A 20,795-nucleotide genomic window follows, 5' to 3' on the forward strand; every position below is an offset into this window, starting at 1 on the left:
TACAGAGCCTCTAGGAAGCAATCAATCGATCAATCAACTTTACTATATATGCCTACCTACCTTACCACTTGTTGGAGCAAATTAGGACGATATTTATATGCATGTGTAGGTATATCGATATGTCTACCTAAGCAGTGAGTGAGTGCCTGAGAGAAAAAAAAAGGAAGTTGTTAATGTTTTGGAAAAAAAAAAAGACTCGGGAAGAAACTTTTGAACTTTTATACCAATGGTGTGAGAATATGTAACCTGGTACCTCCTTATCAAGTCTGAAGAATATTTATCATCAATCAATCATACAACTGACGATATGAATACGGACGGCGGGCAAAAGAGGAAGAAGAAGTCGTCGTCGTCGTCGTCATCACAGTAGCCACACGAGCGGGCATTCCACTCCACAGAGGTACCTAATCCCACGCTTCGACAGCGCGTTCAATAATGGGACGAATGACTTTCCTTCCCGCATCTTCACGTTCGTGCGTCCAGACCATTTGTCTCTTTCCCAGCTCGCTAGCACGATGCCAAGGCTTCGCTTTGAGGGTGGGTTCGTCTTCGATGGCTTTGGAGACGGTGCGGAAGAGATCGTCGGCTTGATCTTCATCGATTCGCACGTCGCTGCGGACGACCAGGACGATTTCGCGGACTTTTTGCTTGTTGCCGTGTTTGTCGTGGATTTTGTATTTGTTGAGAGCGACGCTGATGTCCATGCCGACTTGAGCGGTCCATGCGGCTTCGATGGTGAACCAGTTGAAGAGGGCTTGGAATTCGGTCTTTTTGATTTGTTCGTCGAGAGAGAAAGGGATCGAGGCAAATCCGAGGCTCACAGTGGGTGTTCGTGGGGAGGGAGTGTCGACCAGGTCGCCTTTGTAGTCTCGACGCAAGAGATCACGAACGCTGAGCCCGTCCAGATCCTTTTTCGCTTCTTTCAGCTCGTCGTTCAGACTTTGCATCTGGTCTTCCAAATCGCGCTTGTGCCAATTACTGCGCTTGAGTACACGCTTGGCAGTTTTGATGTCTTCCTTCGTGGCTTCTTCCAGACCCTTGGAGTCAATCGTGATTGCGCCAAGGATGAGCTCGAGCAGCTCATGAGGCATGTGGTACTCTTCTGGCAGCGCTTCGAGCTCGTCGAGCATCTGACGTGCTACAAGAGTGGTGCAGCTTGCTACAGTTTCGAAGATGCGAGGCGAGGCATCGGGACCAGCTCCCTGGTCGACATGGTGGTCGAAGATGGATAGAATTGATGCCTTGGCCCACTTGCGCAATGGCACGGCATGGTCGACGAGCACGATTCCCTTGAGGTCTTTCGCTAAAGTCTCAGGATCTTCCGGCAATTCGTCGATCGTGAGCAGATCGCTGTGGCCAGAGCTCATTTGGGACTTTTGAAGGGCGAGCTTATTTTCCGGGCGCAAGTCGAGAGCATCTGTGGGAGTTTGTAGTAATGCGATAGCCTTGACCGGATTCGAGGTATTCTGAGTCGAGTGCTCGAGGTGATATGCCCAGGTTATGGCAGCAGTCAAGGAATCAAGGTCGCCTCCTTCATTGCCTTGCACGAATACCCATTCGTTCGACCTGCCTGCCTGCCAGTCGATCAAGAACTCCTTTTTCGTGGCACGGCTCCACTCGCTGAAGTGTCCCACGCCCGTCTCAATGCCGTTGTGTGGCCTGACGGGGCTGGGCTTGAGAATAGTCTGTTCAGATCGTGAGGCGATTGCACATGTCGCGGCAGCGAGGACGCTGCCGATGATGGCTTTCTGAGCGCGCATGATGATAGATTTGGAAGTAGCGATGCTCATCAATGGTGCATGTAGTAGAACTAGTCGTGAGATGATTGAAAAGCATTGTGAACAGTATGTACCTTTCAAGTGAGAGATGAAACAAGACCCCAGCCAGCCACGCTTTCCAAGGCACAACGCCTCGTACCTTGTACATGGCATGACTTACTCCCGCGGGCAATGACGTGGGGTGCTTTTTCTCACCCTTTCACCTCCTCAGACAACATTACAACAAAGCCTAACAACGTCAACAACAACGACGTGATTATCGGATCTCGAACATTGCTCTGATTCAAACCAGACTTCATCATACATATCTATATCATGTCTTTGATGTCATAACGCCGAGACCGATGCCTTTGGTATACACCCTGTGACCAATACGCCCCTTTCCGTAAGAGGTTCCCGAGTTGAACGCCGTAAATCCCAAGCAATAAGCCCAAAACAACCCCCTTTTCTCTTCTAGCCGAACGGGAATCCGCCTGGAAATCCGCCCCCAAAGTTCGGCATTCCACCGCCTGCCTGGAATTTGAATCGCTGTTGACCACCTCCACTTTGGAAGAATATCGGCTGTCCTTGTCCAAATGGTGACCCCTGGAACGGGTGCCCTCCCTGGTTTGCGTGAGGATCATTGGGATCTTCCCCGCCATCGAAGCGTGCTTTCAACTCGGGATCACTGAGGACTTCGTAGGCTTCGTTGATCGCCGACATCTTCTTCTGCGCTTCCTCCTGCGTGACACCGTTCTTCGCCGCCTTGTCCGGATGATGCTGAACGGTGAGCTTACGGAAAGCCTTCTTGATCTCCCTCTCATCGGCATCACGCGAGACGCCGAGGACCTTGTAATAGTCCTTTTGCTTCGATCGTTTCAGTAATTGCTGCGCTTTCTGCATTAATTCTTGGATCTTTTGGGTGCGGCCATGAACTTCTGAGGCTTGATTGAGGGTGCTCAATGCAGGCTCGAACTCTTCCGCATCAATCTGTCTCTGTGCCTTGTTGAGCAAGGCGGGAAGCGACTGCGCGTTGAACGTGAGAGCTTCAGTACAGAAAGGCGTGGCTTTCTTAAAGTTATTCATTTCCGTGTACGCTTCGCACGCACTTTCGACGAGGGAGGCGTAGAGCTCATTTGGCGCATTGGCGTGGATATAGCCAGCTTCCTTCCACGTCTTCACATCGTCCTTGACCTCTTGAAGCAGACCTGGGTCTTCGCCCACTGCAATCAGAAGCTTCACTGCGGATGCAAATTGACGCTTCTCCTTCAACGTGTTAAACTTTTTGATGGTCCGCTCGATGGCCTTCTCGCTCTTCCGGAGCTTAGAGCAAGCTTTGTTGTCCGGGTCGTTTTGGAGGCACTTGGAGACGGAGGCTGTGCCCTTGTCCGTCTCGCCCAGAGAATAGAAGGACATGGCTGAGATCTGTAGGTAGGGCTCGGGGTTGCCGGGATTGATCTGCATGACATGATTCAGATCTGCAATGCCCTCCATGACCTGGCCTTGCTCGAACCGACATCGTGCTCTCCGCTGTCTGAGCTCCAGGGCGGTTCCAGCGACCATCACAGCAGTACTGGCTTGTGCGACACACTCCTCCCATTTGCCAGCCTTCTCTGCCTCGGCCGACAACTTTTCCGCACCTTCAGCCTCTTCCAGTTCCAACCACGCGTCGGTGCCCTGCTTCTTCGCCGCAATATAGTCTTGCTTCGCTCCTGCCCAATCTGCGTTCCTGCTTCGTAGCTTCGCGCGTTGTGTGAGCGCGCCCTCGAAGCCGGGCTTCAATGTCAACACTTGGTCGAAGTCCTTACTGGCTTGCTGGTTCTTGCCAAGTGACAGGTAGGTTGCGCCGCGCTTGAAGAGGGTGAGGTAGTTGCTTGGATCCTTGTGGACGGCAACATCGAAGTACACAATGGCATCCTGCGCCTTTCCTCGTGCGAGGTTTGCATTCGCCAATTCGATCAGTTGCGACACGGGCGTATCGGTGTCAATTTCGGAAGTGGTGATGGCTGCGACAGGCACTGTGGAGAGGCACAATGCCCCGAGGGCAATGAGTGAGCTCCGGAGGATCATGGTTGGCGCGAGGTGACAGTGTATGAATGTGCCGGTGGCGAGGTGGAGCGAGAGAGGAGTTGAGTCTGGAGCGGGAGTTGGAGTGTAGGAAGTACCTTTCGAGAGTGAACACTTGTTCATCGACGAGGTGAGCTTTCCAGTGTGGCTGATCGGGCTTTAAGGTTCAAGGGTTAGCTTGTGACGGTTCGACGGGTTCGTTAGTTCCATGGAAGGGAACACCCGGCGGGGCCACTAAGACTCCAAGAGACACTTCTGGAACACTTTAACCCTCCACCTCCATTCGTATTGTAGTATCAAGTATGGTCTTCCTAGGCACGTGGAGAGACATCACAGTTCACGAACCGCCAAGTGAACAGTGTTCCCATACACTCTGCACGTGTCATTTGCAAGTATCATCCCACAGATCCTATATTTACCTACCTACTCATGCCAAACACTTTTGAAGCAAGTGAGTTATATGCAGGGCCCGATGTTGCACTAGACACGCTACGAACAAAACGCTTGTCTCGTTCGCCACTGCACCAACACATGACACAACCATGCCCGAGATCGCAAAAAGGCGAATGAGTTACCCCAGCAGGCAATAGACCACGAACTGTGCGGCGGTCATTCGAACAACTATAGACCAACTCAGCACCCCTGCCCTGCCGTGCAATGTGACTAGGCCGTGTCCGTATGCGACGTGCCAAAGAAACGCCATACACCTCGCCATGTAAACAGATCCAGATTCAATTCAATCCACCAGGCTCTCTTGTCCCGGTCCATAATTCTAATAGTATCCCAATTTCTTCTGCTTGGACCCCTTGGCCTGCTCGACGTTGATTCCCGGCTTTGCATAAGCGCAATGCGCATCCTTGATGCTGACGACCTCGTACGTCCCCTCCTCACTTGCCCATATCCTCATCGAATGTTCATGAGAAATTTCACTCTTCATATCCAATACTTGACTCTTCTTCTTGCCATGCTTGTCCGTGTTGGATGAGCGTGTATAGGTGAACTCGAAAGGAGGGGTGCCACCGAAATCAAAGGTGAGTTCGGCTTGTCCACCTTCATGGATGTCAACGTAGGAATCTTTGCCTTTGCTGACGCGGACCGAAGGCATGCCGTGGATACGTTTTTCAATGTCCGAAGACGCTTTGCACGTAGAGGCAGAGTCTTGCAGACCGGTGATTCGGAATACGCCAGGCTTTTCAGCAAGACGTTTGAAAGTGTTGCCACTGGACACGGAAGCCTTTCGTGCTTGTCCTTCAAAAGTGTAGAACACCTGGAACGGTGCGACTCCTGCTAGCCCGAAATTGAGACGATCGCCGACGCAGTAGTCAGAACGTTCTTCGAGACTGACAATTGTAGGCGCATCATGAACACTGATCTGCACGCGAGGAGCTGTGCTATCGAGAGTTCGGGAACAGCCTCGAGCGTCCGAGACGCGGCGAAGAGAGACGGCGCTCTTGCCCAGATGGAGGCGAGAGTGAGGGATGTGGATACTGTGGCTCTTGCTTTCGATGTTGGTGTAGTGTACCATTTCAGGCTTGACGGTGCCGTGGTGTTTGATCTCGACTTCGAGCTCAAATGGAGGCACACCATGAAGCGTGACGGGAATTACCTCCTCGCCATCTGACTCAACCGAGCAGAAGCTATACGTCTTACCTGGTGTCGCGAATGCTGCCGAGGGACGAGAGTTGACCTTTTGCTTGATGCTGATGGGCGTAAAGTGCTTCGGCGAGTGCTCCGGGTAATTTCCGTCACTGAAAGCGGCCAACTTGTATTCATAGGCACCTGCGACTGAAGTTTCCATACGAAGACTTGCTACATTCAGAGCGGCCCGCAGCTCCTTGTTGCGTGGTGCAACAGCACCGACCTCCGGCCTCACAGTCTGGATGTATGAGAGCTTGTACGGAGGCGAGCCCTTAAATAGCACTTCGACAGCATCCTCATCACCTTCGCACACCTCTGAGCGCACAAAGACGTTCTTCTTCTCGCTTTGGATGTCGTCCGGTGAGATGCGATACTGCGGCCTGGGGATCCAGTGGACCTGAAACTCCTTCGCGGTGCTGTCCACTAGTCCTGGGCAGATATTATCGTGAACGTCAAGAAGCTCGTACATTCCGTCTCGATCGACATCTAGCTTATCGTTTGGTCCATTAGACCGAACGGTCTGCTCTTTGCCTTGGCTATCAAGGTAGTTGACGGTCCACGGAGGCTCGCCAACAAGGCGGAGAGGAAGCGAGACCTTTTTGCCTTCCAAGGTATCGACACTTCGACGGCCCTCAATCTGGCCGAAGCTAACCTTGGGCTTCTGATGACGCACTGTCACCTTGGCTTCATCCTTGAGCAGTTCCTTGCACCCGGTCCCGTCCGTGATACTGACGAGACCCAAGGTGTAATCGCCTCCGTCAGTTAAGATCGGCGTATCCAGATGAATGAACTTCGAAGTGATGTTGTTCGTGTGCATTTTCTGACGTTTACCATTGTGAATGATCTCATACTCCAGGACGAACGGAGGCTCGCCGTTTAGGGAAACTTCAAAGCTCGCAGCCTGGTCAATGCATGTGACCTTTTTGCCTTCGTTGAGGAAACGTGCTGATGCGGACGGCTTCACGTCTTGAGTTAATTCTGGGCCACCCACGAGCTTTTGGTTCTTGTAGACCGCATCACTAATCTTGGTAAACACGTAAGTGTAGTTGCCTGCTTCGACGGGGGTGAACTCCACTTGTCCGCGAAGACCATTGACCCACTCCTTGTGTACGGTATGGTGAGGGTGACCTTGACGAGTTGAAGTATACTCGAGTTCAAAGGGAGGAGTACCGATAAGATCAATGTCGACGAGAAGACCAATTGGCCTGCCAGCGCATTTGTCGAACATGCCGGTGGAATTGACAAGAAGTTCGGGTTCCGGAGGGTTCTGTAGCAAGCATGACGCTGGCTCAAGCACATCACCACTGCAGTAGTCTGTTGACACTCCAGTCAAAGTATACAGTCCAGGCTCTGTAACGTACGGGGATCCTCCTGGTGTCGTGATCGATTCTTTTTTCGTTTGTGGGGTGGCACCGTGTCCACTGCTGGAGCTCATATCAACCTGAGGAGTGAATATCCACTCGAGATGGTACGATGTATGTGGTATCGCTCCCTGTCCAGTGGAAGCATACTGAATCGGAAGCTGGTTTGGTCTGCCTCGAGGTACTTTGAGCGGTTGCTGAGGTGTGCAACCTTGGAGATTAACCACTGGCCGCTCGTGTACGTCGATGTGTTGTTGCAGATGTGTCTTCCTTTGACTCTTCTCAAGCTTATGATCGTTATCTGCATACTCAACGCGATGACCAAAGCCGTCGACGACTTCGTCGATCGCATAAGTCCAGCTCCCGGCTACGACAAGACCTTCGCTCAGCGGCACTCGCACACTTTGTGATTTCACCCACGACGTATCGACTCGAGCCGGTACTACAAGAACATCACTATCCTGCTTCAAGAGCGGCGAAATCAGCTCTTCCGGTTGGATGTTCTCAAAAGTTGATGTAGTTGATGCCTTGTTCACTACCTTGCGGTACTTCACCTTCATCGGTGGTGTGCCGGTCGCGTGCAGTTCAACGTTGGACAATTCGCCACGGCATCGATCAACTGGTGCTGGCAAGAATTCCGCGCTGGGGCATGACACAACGACGGTGTGCGCCACCTTCTTTCTACTCACTTCCAGGTTTGATGCATCAACGACCTTGAGCAGTGCATACAATCCAGGCTTCTTGACCGAATAGTAAAGCGTCTTGGGCTCATTGGGGTCCTCGCTGTATGTGATCAACCTGCTCGCCTCCTTGTGCATCGCCTTGATCTGGCTTTTACTAATGTGGATCGTGCTATTCAGCTGGGTGTCCAAGTCCACATGCAGAATGTCCACGCTGATCGGATCTGTCGCGTTGATCATGATGGGCAGTCTCGCTTCTGTTCTCTTTTTTCCGTCGAGGCAGAATGTCTCCTTCTGTGGGTTCAGAATAGCACTGCCCTCAGGCAAGATGTGGACGACTTGCCGCCCCAGAATCAGGCTGCTGTTAAACAGCACAGTATCGGGGTTGACGCCATGCTCGTTGATCGCGGTCTCATATGCTCCCCACACTCCTCTCCATAGCGCAGCGAACCCCGCCAGAATAGGGATCGGGATCCTGAACATGAGCATCCCATCTAGCAACGCATGTGCCAAGAAAATCAGCGTCATGGTCGCAGAACTCCATTCTAGCCATGGTATGCGCAAGCCGGGCAGTCCAAACAGGAACACTCCATCTATGGCGACCCATTTCATGAACAGCCACAAGCTCTGCTCCTCAGCGTCCACCAAATTGCTGAAATCCCATGCCCGCCATGACCACAGCACTGCCCAAAAGGCCACCGCATAGAGCCGTTGTGTGGGTGCGTCGATGATGTGAGTGGGGATCAGAGGTTCACTGGGTAGTGTGGGTGTCTCTCTGAGGGTGGGTATTCGAGGGAGCGGTTTTTGTTGGCTGGTGGGCGACGATGTGCGGAAGGGATTTGCTCGCTGCTGCAGTGACGCTCGGGGGTTGTCTCCTCGCCGCGGCGTCTGTGGGAATGCGCTGCGAAGGCGCGGTGTGCCGGGTTCCATCTTCTCCTCCGCTCCGCTCGCGCTGTGGTGACGCTGGCTATCGGTGCTTGTGCATTGATGCTGTACGGTGCTCTTCGCTCGAGCTGTTCTCGTCCGTCTGTCTGGCAGGCCTCAATCTCGGAAACGTGTCTGGAGTCGACTGACAGGAGTGTTGTCCTTGCGGCCGTTGTCTGGGTCGTAAGGTCGTAAGCAGAATTCTCGGATTATACCGTCTTGTTTATGGAGCTCCAAACAACGTACATCGAGTTCTCTTCTGCCCGACGCGTTCGCGCGTTCCTAGCGGCGGGAAGCTCCGAGCAAGTGACAAGGGTGTCTCTTCTCAGTCGATCTGATTGCCTGCCACCTCATTTCTGGCAGTCTGTTTGCGAGTCTCAAGGTCGGTAAAGATGCGGACCGTAATGGCAGCCTTAGTTCTGCATCAAGCACAGAGCAAACGGTTTGAAATTGACCTCTATTCACCTTTTGTGCTTCCAACTTGAATTACTCCCGCCAGTTCCTGCCTGCAATTGAGCTGCACCGATTGGATTCCCTCTCTTTTCATTCACTTCGCAGGACTTCTGCTGAACTCCCCATACATCATCCAACATGCCGCCAAAACGAGGCCAAAAGCGCAAGTCTGACCATCCACATGCAGATGCAATAGCAGCTAATGCTGGCACTGTCCTCGTCCCGCCTGATCGCGACACTTGGTCAGGATGGGTCGAGATGGAGAGTGAGCCCGTGAGTAGCAAGGTCAACTCTCCCTGGTGCAGACATAACTAACCTGACGCAGGCCTTTTTCAACGTTATGTTGAAGGAGATGGGCGTTCGAGGTGCCAAAGTGCAAGAAGTGCTATCAATCGAGGACGACATGCTGGCCATTCTGCCGTGAGTGCTGACGACCAACGTCTATTTCCCACTTACTGACTATCATCAGGCAGCCTTGCCATGCTCTCATATTCCTGTTTCGCTACAAGACGCAAGACGAAGAAGACCAGTACACTGGTATTGAACAAGATCACATCTGGTTTGCCAATCAGGTACCCGACTTTGCGTGCGCAACAGTGGCCATGCTGAACATTGTGAACAACGTCCCTGGTCTACAGATGGGCGTGCAGCTCCGCGACTTCAAAGCCCACACGAAGGATATGGACCCCGTCACCCGCGGCGAAATGATTGATGACTTCCACTTCGTCAAGCGCATACATAACTCGTTTGCTCGTGAAAATGATCTACTTACAGCTGACATGCACGCCAAAGAGAAGTTCGCCAGACAGAAGAAGAAGGCTGCGACAGCCAAAGCGCAAGCCACCAAGGCGGCCAAAAAGGCAGAAAAGGATGCGAAAGAAGAAGCACTAAACGGTGTCGCCAAGCTTAACCGAGCAGTTGCATGCAGTCGAGCACCGGCAGCGAATGTTCCACGATGCCCATCTACGAAAGCTTCAAAGCCTCTTCCAAAAGCAGTTCACTCTGCAGATACGAGTTCCGAACCCGAAGAAGATTCCGACTTCAAGTTGAATGTAGTAGCAAAGTCACGACCAAACGTCAGCGTTCAGGCACCTCGCAAGCCGGATGAGGATTTTAAGACGGAGCAAGGCGAGACGATAGACCAACCACGACGCTCAAATCGAGCACGCAAACCTCCCAATCGCGGCGCCTACGTCTCCGAAGCTAATGATGAAGCGGCCCAAGAGGGATTTCACTTCATCGCCTACATGCCCATCCAGAATCATGTCTGGAAGCTGGATGGTCTCGACTACCATCCTCACGACTTGGGATCTTTCGGGCTCGGTGGCAATGGAGCGGATGGAGGCACTGGGAACTGGATGCATGTTGTCGCGCCTGCCTTGCAGGGTCGTATGGCAGCCGCACAAGAACAGGGCGAAATCAGCTTTACCCTGCTGGCAGTGGTTCATGACCCCATGGTCGATGACAGAAGAGATTTGTGCCAAAATATCAAAATTCTACAGACCATCGATAGGCGGCTCGACGAATTATTCGAAGACTGGCGATCTCTGGACGGCGCTGAGACATCGAAAGACACTCTTCTCGGCCCGTCGCATGAACTTGACATCTTCGCTATCGACATCGATGCCACAACAGCACCAACAGAGGTCGTTGCGGAAGTTTCAAGTGAAGAAAATTTCATGGCATTGATAGAGTACCGCAAACCATTTCTGAAGAGACAAGCACAAATCAGATCAAGCATTCGAAGTGCGCAAATGATGGAGCGGGCTGATGAGGAGCAGGCTAGGCAGAGGAGACATGACTATGCAACATTCGTTCGGAAATGGTTGTCTGCTTTAGCGGAACAGGAGGTGCTTTCGCAATTGATCGAATAGGACGGACCATGCTACAGCGCGTCTTGCAAACATCCCTCTAGAGACAGCCCATATATAGCGGGCTGCTGGAGTGGTGCACTTGTCCAAACTAGGCTTCGTGCCTCTCTTCAGGTCTTGGCTGTCTTAGCGAGTTTCACGCAAGTAGATTCTACGGAGGTAGCACCAATGGACTTCAAAGCGGTCAGTATGACTACAGGTACTCCAATTTTGCACCTTCATCAGTCTTTGCCATGCATTGATGGAGGTAACCTGGAAGGTACGCCTTGATTTCTTTGCTGACTCCCCTTGCACGATGTGGGTCCTGCCAAGACACGACATCGTTTTGTCACTTCCGCTGCCTCGAACCCAACATCACTCACTACAACGACGCCACGCCAGAATTAATGCATGGACAGCAGACCCACCACATTGCCCAGCACCGCTACATCGCAAGCGTCCAGACAAGGCGAAGATGCCTGCACAATCTGCCTCGAGCGTATTTCCGAGCGTGCTGTGGCGACACCCTGCAACCACCTGACGTTTGACTTCCTCTGTCTAGTCTCGTGGCTTCAAGAGAATTCCACCTGTCCACTTTGCAAAGCCGAAGTGAGAGAAGTGCAATATGACTGGAGAAGCCCAGAAGACTTCAAGACGTACCATGTGCCGACAAAGAAGGAAGAATCTGTGAGACCATCAAATGCTTTCAGACCACACCAGCCATATCGCAGGCGTGTACAACCAAGGAGACCCATTACATGTCCCATCGGCCCGCCTGCAGATGACATTCTCGAACGAAGACGAAGAGTCTATAGAGAAGTTTTATACAGCCTCCATATTGGCGGAAATCGCATCAACCAATATACGAATTTCACGCAGATTGACTTTCTCACCTCTGATGAGCTCCAGAACAAAGCCAAAATGTTCCTCCGAAGAGAGCTCAAAGTCTTTGATTTCTTGGATAATAATCCTCGAGCCAGCAGTCGTGACTTTTTGATCGTTTACATTGTCTTTGTGCTCAAGAGTCATGAGCTGAGGGGCGCGGATGGACGGGCAGAGGATCTCGTATCAGAGTTTCTAGGACGGGACAACGCGAAATTGTTGCTACATGAAATGGAAAGTTGGTTGAGGAGTCCTTATATCAATTTGGCCGACTGGGATACAGAGGTGCAATATCCACCACCGGTGGTCCATGGACCAGACCGACGGAACAAGAGGCGCGTGGGGTGAAGAGTTTCCTGGCTGATTGCTGCTGCACCGATCAAAAATCGAGATCTCGACCGTGGGATCAGCCACTCACAAGTGAGGCGACTTATGGAAAAGCACAAGTACAGCTGAACATCCGAAGAGGCTGCTGTTGCATGCACCCAGCACTTCATTGATGGGAACGACATATCATCCCTGGTCTAAACGTTGGACCACGCAAATCGTCGAAATCGCTCCGACTGAAGCAAGAACAACCTGCCCACAAAAGCCGCACGAGACCCAAGTAGTCTTACACTATGTGCTATCAGTATGAAACATGTACTCCATAGGCCTGTGTTGCGCCCCCATATAAGTCCTTGATACTCGTGCATCGTGCACAGCAAGCATGCATGCCTCAGTGGTGGTAGTTTTCGCTCGCTCTGGTATGATTTTGCTCCAGAAGTGAATTCACAGAGCGGGTCAAGGAAGGAAGCGTGGCCAGGAAATCGTTTTTTTTTTCTCGCTGGACAGGAATGAAAGTGCATCACCGTGATAGCAACGCGATGGTACCTTTCATCTCTACCTAGGTAGCTTCAAAATTACCTGTCGTTTCGATCATAATGTAATAATCGTGGAATGTTTCTTGGCCGGCCGAGACCTTCTAGTCAATACCTACCTACTGTAGCACGTCAGCAGTAGCGCATCCTACCTACTAAACATTTACACATCACGGTGCTGTTGCGCTTGAGACAATCTCTTTCACTATCAGATCATTTCAGATATCATTGCGATGCACATGTGTGCGATCGTGGTACGTCTCATCTAGTCTTTCGCTGGGCCAGTGCCCGCCCAGACTAACATAGGCCCTCATCCATAGCACATGTTGCTCGTGTCAAAGCTTTTATCGTGCATTTTTTGTGCATTCGACGCCGGAACGCCAATGCTACGCTAGCCATATCTCAAACACCGGCATCCGTATTCTGCTCCCCCCAAGTTCCTCGAAGTGCGCACGGGCGCTGATTCGGAGTCTGGATATTATCGAAAGTTCCTCATGACGATCACCTCCAGACTCACTTCGCAACAGCAGCCGACAGCACTTGCGTGCGGAAGAAGCCACCCTTCGTCCTCTCGATGACTTGCTGGTATACGCTCACAGGAGGGTGGTTCATGATGACAGTTCCGGCCTTGTAGTCAATCTTCGCGTCGACGCGGGTGTCACGGATGAGGTTGACAATCCACTTCTCGCCCTCTTCTTGGCCAAGGCCGAGGCGGGTGGATAGGTCCCTAGAAAATCATGTTAGCGTTTCTCATGAATGGTGTGAAATGGAGATGCTCACTGAATATCAATGCGCTGGTGAATCTTGCAGTATGATTCGGAGATGAGATGACGTGCAGCATCCAGGAATGGGTCTGCTGCTGCAGAAAGGAAGAAGTCTGCGCTCAGGATAGAGTGTGCTTCTGACAATCTCTTCTGCGCTTCTTCAAAGTCAAAGTCGACGTATAAGGCCTTGATGAAGAGCGTCACTGGATCGTTGTACTCATACTGCTCCTGTCTCACGATCCTCACCAAGTCCTTCAACTGTTTCTGGTAGTTGCCGTAATTGTAGTTGTTCTTGCTTCCAGGGCGGTTACGGTTCGTAACAACAGCTGCAGCCAAGTATCTCAATACCCACGGGCAAGACGTCTGGATCGTGTTGATGTATGCAGGGGAGAAGAAGAGCTCAGTCAGTTGCTCGCGCGCAGGTTCGTGGTTAAAGAACGGGAAGAGCGACCAGTGAATCAGCCATGTGCGGTGCTGCAGTTGTGCTAGCGGGTTGTTGAACAGTCGGGTATCAATGCTCTCCTTGATCTTCATGACTTCCTCCATGGCGCTCTCCCAGTTTGTGTTCAAGATATCCGCAGCCAGCTTTCCCCATGTTGCGGCGTTGACTTTGTCGTTATCCGTGGACAGGATACGGAATTGGTAAAGCAGCTCAGAAGCACTCTCGTAGTCACCACAGGCAAATTGGAACTGGCCAAAATCGTACAGCTGATCCACCATTTGTTGAGTGACACCGTGGTTGTCCTTCAAGTACGCCATGTTGCTGTTCTTGTCGCTGCGCAGGTTGTTGATGACCTCTGCATCGCCGAGCAGGCCCTGGATCTTCTCTGTCTCTTCGGTGTATATCCGCCGCCTCTCGAGCGTTTCCTCGCGCTTCTTGTTGTATTCGGCTGGCATCTCGCTCAAGTCGTTGAGCTGCACGTACAATTCGCCAACATAGTCGGACATGTTGGTTTCCTTAAGCAGCGCATATTTCAATTGTGTGATGTCCGAGACATCTTCATCTTGCGGGCGCTGTTCCTCCTCGAAGTTGAGCAGCGGAAAGACAAGGTGGCGGTCCAGATTCGAGATGAGTTTTGGCAACAGGCTGTAGGAGGCGGCCACGTCGCCGTTGGAGTCTGCCATGTTTGCGGTACGTGTTGTCGAGGTGGAAGGGAAAGCCCACCGTCGACGTCTAAAATCGCGAACTTGCCGCCAAGACAATGTGATCGGCACTTCACGTGCGACAACTCCGACGCTCCTTCCTTCTCTGTGCTCGAAGTAAACACATTCACTTACAATTGACGTGGAAAAAATGGCCAGTCCAATGCTTTCGTTCCTGCGGCCATTGGGCCTGCCGCGACCAGCCACAGTGCGACACTTTCTACGATTCTCCACGCGCACAACATGTCGTGAAGAAGCATCTACACCCTCCACTTACACTCCCATACGCGAAGGTCAGACTACACCATACCATACTCGTATACCATGGGAGAGAGAGAGAGAGAGACTAACATTGTCCCCAGATGCCAATCTCACGGCCTCCCGTACAGCAGACCCAGCCTACCCTCCTCGCTCTATGCGCTCGATTCCCCGGCCCAAAGAAAGCAGAGCCTCCCGCCGAACCGGGCATCCCACCAAAGAGCGCCACTACCCAACACGGAGACTCTCTCACTCTCAACCCGCTCTTCCCAAACTCATCCCCGATCCTGTAACTCCACGACCAGAAACAGAAAGTGCGCCAAATCTCCCTTACTTCGTCAGCCGAAGTAGCATGAACAATCTGCCGATATATTTGCTGCGCAAGAGAGGAGGGAATTTGAAAGTGACGAGGATCAAGAACATCGATGGCGATAGAATGATCTTAAAGGGGGAATTGTGTCGGGAATTGGGAGTGAAGAAGGATGATGTTGCGATCAATTCGGTGACGGGACATATTAATGTCAAAGGGCATTGGAAGACAAAGGTCGAAACTTTTCTGAGAGAGAGGAGATTTTGAATGGATATGCAGTGTGGAAATTTGATCAATGCAAATGAGCGCGAGCGCTGCTCTGCCCAACAACTCGCTGAGATGCGGGGCATTGTGCCTCGTCCCTAGGGAAGCGAAAGCATTAGAATTATGATATGGTATGTATTATAGGTCAATGCCAGACCACTGATGTACAGCAGTCGGAACGAGCATAGCATGTCCGGAATTTGGATACTTTGAACTGGCGACATGACACACCAAAGGATGGCAGATGAGAGCTACAGCGAGTACTTATACATGATTTTGTCCTCCATTAACATGGTCTATAGTGACGCAAGTTGAGCCGCATTTCTAGCTCGCCCTGTCCCGTGCAGCTAAGGGGAACAGATCTCAAGACGTTGTCCATTATCACTTCTCTACCTACCTTAGGCACTCACATCGAGATAACCGAAACGCCGTCTCCAAATTATATAGGTGCATAGCAACGGTCTCCGGCATTTTGCAAGGCTGGGACAGGTAGGGCTGGGAGAATCAAAGTAGTGAGTACAAGTAGTAGCAAAAGATACTTACTCCAACAGAGGCCTCTGGCGTCCGGTGAAGCTAGCAGATCCTTCGTGGCCAGCTCAAGTGATGGAAAGACATGGATAATCAGTGACTGATCTTAGATTGACGCTCGACGGCTCGCTGAAAGTTATGAGAAGTGGAATGCGCTTCAACTTTCAGTCTGGTTGGTAAATATGTGGACCGATGCGGTAGTGCCTTCATTTGACTATCACCTGCAGCTATGTAGCCGCAAAGTCTTCCTGTGGCTGTCCTATTCTCCGACAACCTCGGAACCGCTACCATGACCTTTGGCGCCTCTCGAGGCGAGGAGCTTAGCATGCTGCGCCGTCTTCATGACAGCGGAGGCTCCCATACACACATTTCAACCGAATCTGACCCCCGTCAATGTATGCTTGCAGAAAGTGATTGCTCTTCAGAAGTCAGGCCACTTGCTGTGTCGACTATGTTCACTCGTGGTCCAGAAGATCTGAGCTCGGTGGCATTCTAGAACCAAGTGCCTCGAGCATTCTCTACGGAGAGATCGAAGCGCATGCCCGTGATTGACTTTATACCTGCCTTGTTCAGGTTAGGATAGGCTCGTTAGCCAGCTGAATGCTGTCAGCTTTACTCTCTGGAGAGCCGAGCCCTGCCACTACAGCTGTTGCGGCTCAGTCGACATTGATGTCCCTGATCACCATCATGTGGCGGAGGCAGCGTCAAGCCTTGAGTATCTCTAAGGCCAGGCTGCCCGCAGCGAGTCCAATAATTCGTAGTGGTAAAAATGGCCCAGTCCATCGATGTGATGATGTATGCCTCGGCAAGACGAGCCTCACGTCACTCCAGAACAGAGCGTGCTTTCCTTTCAATCATCACCACCTCGTCCCCCACCTCTCCGTGCACTCTTCTTCTTGCTGTGAAACTCTTTCATCTTGCGCCGCCCAGCAGCCTCAGCCTTCTGCAGGCCTTCAACACGCTTGGACTGCTCAAGGCTCGTCTCGCCTGGCACAGTCTGGCGTCCAGCCTGCACGATCAATTCATGCAATTTGCGAAAGCAGGCGTTGACATTGTCAGTCTGCTTCCGCGAATCGTCAGCCTGTATGACGAGGTCGTTCGATTTTGCAGCGTGGTAGCGACTGCTCTGGATCGGTCCATGCATCAATGTAGGTACTCGTTGCAGGAGTGAAGAAATTGGAATTCGTAGAGTCGCTTTGGATGAGGTTCTGTCACCATTTAGCCAGTTGCCCCTCGCATCACATGCGTCGGTCTCGACTCACTTATTGACATTCTGACCACCAGGACCGGAAGATCGTGAGAAGCTCACTTCGCAAATGTCTCGTGGAATCGTGTCTGGATCAAGCTTCGCGAGCCATTGGCGGGCAGCCTGTAGCTCTGCCTCGTCGACATCGCCACCTCGCTTGGTGGCGTATTGTCTTAAGAGACATGGTGAGAGTCTAGTAGTTCTGGTCAGCAGAGCCGTCCGCTGGAGGAGGAGTGCCATGTGAAGGTGAAGTCCAGACAGTTAAGATGGCTATTTGGTATTGAGGTCACTAGCGCCGGTACTAGCCGAAAGCCGGGCTAAGGCAACAAACTGAGAAGGCACGACCACTACCAACAGATGTGAAGCTTCCTGGTCATGTATGAATGGATCGCGCCTGACAACAATCACCAGATAATCACACTTGGCCTCTCAAAATGTACGAAGCGCTCAACAATTTCGGCTGAGACTCCTGCCATGTGGCACGACGAGTGCAAAATCCTGTTCAAGGTAAGACGAAGCAAAGCATAGAGAATTGGATATGAGAGGGAAGCCATATCCGTGGCTGAGTGAAAGCACCCAAATCTGCTTAACCCCCATTTTAGAAGGCTATAGGCGATGAATCTAGTGAGATAGGGAAGCATGGGGGGTATTGGTCTCATTTCATTTCGTCTCCGGCGTGAGCCTTGTGTCTCATGCCAGGCGCTGCTACTGAGCATTCATCGTGTAGGACGTCTTCAATCTACGCTGTGGCTCTTATCATCGACACAGCGACCTGGGGACTTACAGCATTGCCCAAGGTGTGCCTGGAAGACTCACCTTCTCGAGCTCTTTCCACAAGGCTTTCCATAGTATCTTCCACAGTACTTTCAGTATCACTTTCCACACTATCGTGCAGATGACGCCCATCAGACATATCATCCGATTTCTGTATTTCCGTGCCTCTCCCTGGTATGTAGATGCCGCAAGAGTGCCGTGCCGGAGGATTCCAGAGCATGGCTCATCACCTATCCCGTTGGACACACTCTGATGCATGATGTGAGGAGCACCCTATGCCTTCAAATCCGAGTTGAGTCTTCGCTCATCTCTCAGCTTGATGAGCAACTCCATCGCCTTGTCGACGGGAATGAGCTCGCCCATCTTCTGGGTAGTAGGATCGTCGCGATTTCGAATGTTGACAGTGCGAGACTCCTTCTCCTGAGCACCGACCACGAAGATGAAGTTGTACTGGGCAAGCTGACCAGTGCGAATCTTCTTTTGCATGGTGTTGCCAGTGATGTCGACGTCGACGTGCATCTTCGCGGCGCGGAACTCGCTTTGCAGCTCAAGGACATAGTCATTGGCAGAAGGCATAACTGGTACGATCAAGATCTGCCGGGGGGACAGCCAGAAAGGCCACTTGCCGCCGAAGTGCTCTGTCAAGATGCCAATGAAGCGCTCAAACGATCCGTAGATGGCTCTGTGAATCATTACCGGGCGAGCGCAGCCAGGTGTCAGCTCACGGCGGTAGTTAACCTCTGGCTTGGCCGGTGTGGCAGCTGCGGCTGAGACGTCTCCTGTCTCTGCTGTTGGCGCAGGGTGGATCGGCAGAGTCTTTTCTTCTGGCTTAGGGGCATCAGTAGCAGGCTTTTCGCCATTTGCCTCTGGCTTGACTGCTGTAGCAACTTCGTCTGTGCGGTATTCGAGATTGAACTGCTGTGGCAGCTGGAAATCAAGCTGAATCGTAGCGCATTGGAACTCGCGACGGAGAGCATCCGAAATAGTGACGTCGATCTTGGGTCCGTAGAAAGCACCATCACCTGGGTTGAGCTCCCACTGTGTACCCGTGTTGGCCTTGAATTCATCGAGCGCACTAGCGAGCTGTGCCTCGGCGCGCTGCCAGGTAGCCACGTCTCCAAGGTGGTTATCGGGCATAGTAGATAGCTTCATCTTGAAGCTAAACCCAAACAGTCCATACACGGCAGTCATGAAGTCGAAGAGGGCCTTAACCTCTTGCTCGACCTGGCTCTCCATGCAGAAGATGTGAGTGTCATCTTGTTCGAAGCGACGAACTCGAGTGAGGCCAGACAAAGCACCAGATGCCTCGTTGCGGTGCAGAACGCCACAATCAGCAATACGCATTGGCAGTTCTCGGTAACTTCGCTCACGATGACCGAAAAGCAGACAGTGACCAGGGCAATTCATGGGCTTCAAAGCCCACTGGTCCTTCTCGACTTCGAAAGTGAACATGTCGTCCTGGTAGTGCTGCCAGTGACCAGATTGCTTCCACAGCGCAGAGTTGAACATGTTTGGTGAGCCGACCTCTTGGTAACCACGCTTCCAGTATTCTTCGCGGATGAATGTGCCAAGAGCATTCTTGATGATCATGCCGTGTGGGAGGAAGAAGGCTGAGCCGGGAGACATTTGGTGGAAGAAGAAAAGCTCCTGCTCCTGGCCAATCTTGCGGTGATCACGCTTCGCGGCTTCTTCGAGGAAGTGCTTGTGCTCTTCAAGGGCCTGGTGAGTCATTAGCACAAATCAAATTTGCTGCAGACACTGAAATACAAACCTTCTTGTCTGGAAAGGAGACACCGTAGATACGCTGCAGACTGTCGTTCTTGGCGTCACCCAAAAAGTAGCTGGCCGAGTTCTTCATGATTTCAAAGGCCTTGATTCGTCCTGTGTGCTGCACGTGAGGACCTCTACACAGGTCGATGAGTGGACCGCATCGATATACAGTGGTGGAGGTGCCATCTGGAATCTTGTCGTTGATGATGTGCTTCTTGTACTTGTTGTATGAGAACATCTCCAGCAAGTCTTCCTTGCTGAGGGTGAGTCGCTCAAACGGCTGCTTCTCTTTGATGGCCTTTTCGGCGATCTGCTTGATTGGCTTGTAGTCGGCCGATGTGACTGCAGCTTGGTCTGGCAGTGCCATTTCGTAGTAGAAGCCGTCTTCGACTGGAGGACCAATGCATAGCGAACAGCCGAATCTCTTCTCGCACGCCTCGCCGAGAATGTGTGCACTGCTGTGCCAGAAGACCTTCTTGCCCTCGGGGTGGTCAAAGTCGAGAAGCTCCAACTTGCAGCTCTTCTCCAGTGGGCGATCCAGATCCCACAGCTCGTCTCCGTCTACACGTGCGATGATGGTGCGTTCAAACAAACTCTTACTGATGTCCCGTGCAATCTGGGCGGGCGACGTCTCCCAGCTGGTGCCTTCCTTGGTGCTGCCATTTTCGAGGGTGATGGTGATGGGTTCGCGGGGCTGCTTGGCCTTCCACTCGTCCTGCTCGGCCTTGCGCTTGTCAAAGAGGGCATTGCGGGTCGCGAAGAATTCTGGGGGTGGAGTGAGCTCCAATGGCCTCGAGTCGCCGGCGTCGGCCTTCTTGTCCTTGCCCATGACTGGAGCTGTTTCTCGACAATGGTTGTGATGGTTTTGTGTGTGAGTGCTGCAAGTTCTAACGTTGCTCGTCCGGCATGCGGCTTTGGTGAGGATGAGGAGGTTGCGCGGCAGGTGGAGTGTTGGTTTCGAGGTCAGGCGTGTGAGTCTGAGTACTCGGCGCGACATACAGTAATTTCGACGTGTCCTGTTCACAGCTGACGTGACTCCTCCAAATATTGTCCACATGCAGACGGGAGTGTTTCTTAGCGCCATATCAATGCCTGGTACGGCTACAGTTCCGCGACTCCACCTCTACTTCACCCCTCTTCTTCTACACCTCACTTTTCACTGCAGCAGCCCTACTATAGGCGATATATAACCCAAGCATCAGGCACCAGGCTACGGGTGAATGTTCTCTGAAAGAATGATGAAATACGTGCCACGGTTCAAAGCCA

General features: G+C 52.1%; 9 protein-coding genes across 9 annotated transcripts; 3 read left to right on the forward strand and 6 right to left on the reverse strand.

Annotated features, from left to right (window-relative positions):
• Nucleotides 1-203: 203 nt before the first annotated feature.
• SEPMUDRAFT_128597 (DHH phosphoesterase) lies at nt 204-1,830 on the reverse strand. Its single transcript, XM_016902222.1, has one exon. It carries the CDS (start codon nt 1,758-1,760, stop codon nt 405-407), a length of 1,356 nt encoding a protein of 451 aa, XP_016757194.1. The 5' UTR covers nt 1,761-1,830; the 3' UTR covers nt 204-404.
• A 230-nt stretch (nt 1,831-2,060) lies between these two features.
• SEPMUDRAFT_151916 (DnaJ-domain-containing protein) lies at nt 2,061-3,893 on the reverse strand. The gene has a single exon (XM_016907123.1). It carries the CDS (start codon nt 3,825-3,827, stop codon nt 2,232-2,234), a length of 1,596 nt encoding a protein of 531 aa, XP_016757195.1. The 5' UTR covers nt 3,828-3,893; the 3' UTR covers nt 2,061-2,231.
• A 312-nt stretch (nt 3,894-4,205) lies between these two features.
• Nucleotides 4,206-8,525, reverse strand: SEPMUDRAFT_151917 (uncharacterized protein). Its single transcript, XM_016907124.1, has one exon. It carries the CDS (start codon nt 8,431-8,433, stop codon nt 4,597-4,599), a length of 3,837 nt encoding a protein of 1,278 aa, XP_016757196.1. The 5' UTR covers nt 8,434-8,525; the 3' UTR covers nt 4,206-4,596.
• Nucleotides 8,526-9,018: 493 nt separating this feature from the next.
• On the forward strand, nt 9,019-10,945 carry SEPMUDRAFT_136387 (uncharacterized protein; the record flags this gene model as incomplete). The annotated part of the gene is made up of 3 exons (XM_016902772.1): nt 9,019-9,153; nt 9,206-9,300; nt 9,350-10,945. The coding sequence occupies 3 exons, from the start codon at nt 9,019-9,021 to the stop codon at nt 10,752-10,754; spliced, it is 1,635 nt and encodes a 544-aa protein (XP_016757197.1). The 3' UTR covers nt 10,755-10,945.
• Nucleotides 10,946-11,141: 196 nt separating this feature from the next.
• On the forward strand, nt 11,142-11,960 carry SEPMUDRAFT_120961 (uncharacterized protein; the record flags this gene model as incomplete). The annotated part of the gene is made up of 1 exon (XM_016901649.1): nt 11,142-11,960. The coding sequence occupies one exon, from the start codon at nt 11,142-11,144 to the stop codon at nt 11,958-11,960; it is 819 nt and encodes a 272-aa protein (XP_016757198.1).
• Nucleotides 11,961-12,464: 504 nt separating this feature from the next.
• On the reverse strand, nt 12,465-14,368 carry SEPMUDRAFT_151919 (eukaryotic translation initiation factor 3 subunit 6). Its single transcript, XM_016907125.1, has 2 exons — nt 13,253-14,368; nt 12,465-13,199 (listed from the first exon to the last, which is right to left on the reverse strand). The coding sequence occupies exons 1-2, from the start codon at nt 14,359-14,361 to the stop codon at nt 12,986-12,988; spliced, it is 1,323 nt and encodes a 440-aa protein (XP_016757199.1). The 5' UTR covers nt 14,362-14,368; the 3' UTR covers nt 12,465-12,985.
• Nucleotides 14,369-14,540: 172 nt separating this feature from the next.
• On the forward strand, nt 14,541-15,490 carry SEPMUDRAFT_93538 (uncharacterized protein; the record flags this gene model as incomplete). The annotated part of the gene is made up of 2 exons (XM_016910622.1): nt 14,541-14,672; nt 14,742-15,490. Coding segments are annotated over 2 exons (605 nt in total), but the record flags the coding sequence as incomplete, so codon positions are not given.
• A 425-nt stretch (nt 15,491-15,915) lies between these two features.
• On the reverse strand, nt 15,916-17,225 carry SEPMUDRAFT_73549 (peptidyl-tRNA hydrolase domain-containing protein; the record flags this gene model as incomplete). The annotated part of the gene is made up of 2 exons (XM_016910029.1): nt 15,916-16,947; nt 17,002-17,225. 2 exons carry the CDS (start codon nt 17,223-17,225, stop codon nt 16,590-16,592), a joined length of 582 nt encoding a protein of 193 aa, XP_016757201.1. The 3' UTR covers nt 15,916-16,589.
• A 404-nt stretch (nt 17,226-17,629) lies between these two features.
• On the reverse strand, nt 17,630-20,516 carry SEPMUDRAFT_151921 (threonyl-tRNA synthetase). Its single transcript, XM_016907126.1, has 2 exons — nt 19,531-20,516; nt 17,630-19,478 (listed from the first exon to the last, which is right to left on the reverse strand). The coding sequence occupies exons 1-2, from the start codon at nt 20,356-20,358 to the stop codon at nt 18,033-18,035; spliced, it is 2,274 nt and encodes a 757-aa protein (XP_016757202.1). The 5' UTR covers nt 20,359-20,516; the 3' UTR covers nt 17,630-18,032.
• Nucleotides 20,517-20,795: the final 279 nt, after the last annotated feature.

This window comes from Sphaerulina musiva (assembly GCF_000320565.1).
Source record: "Sphaerulina musiva SO2202 unplaced genomic scaffold SEPMUscaffold_11, whole genome shotgun sequence".
Lineage (NCBI taxonomy): Eukaryota > Fungi > Ascomycota > Dothideomycetes > Mycosphaerellales > Mycosphaerellaceae > Sphaerulina > Sphaerulina musiva.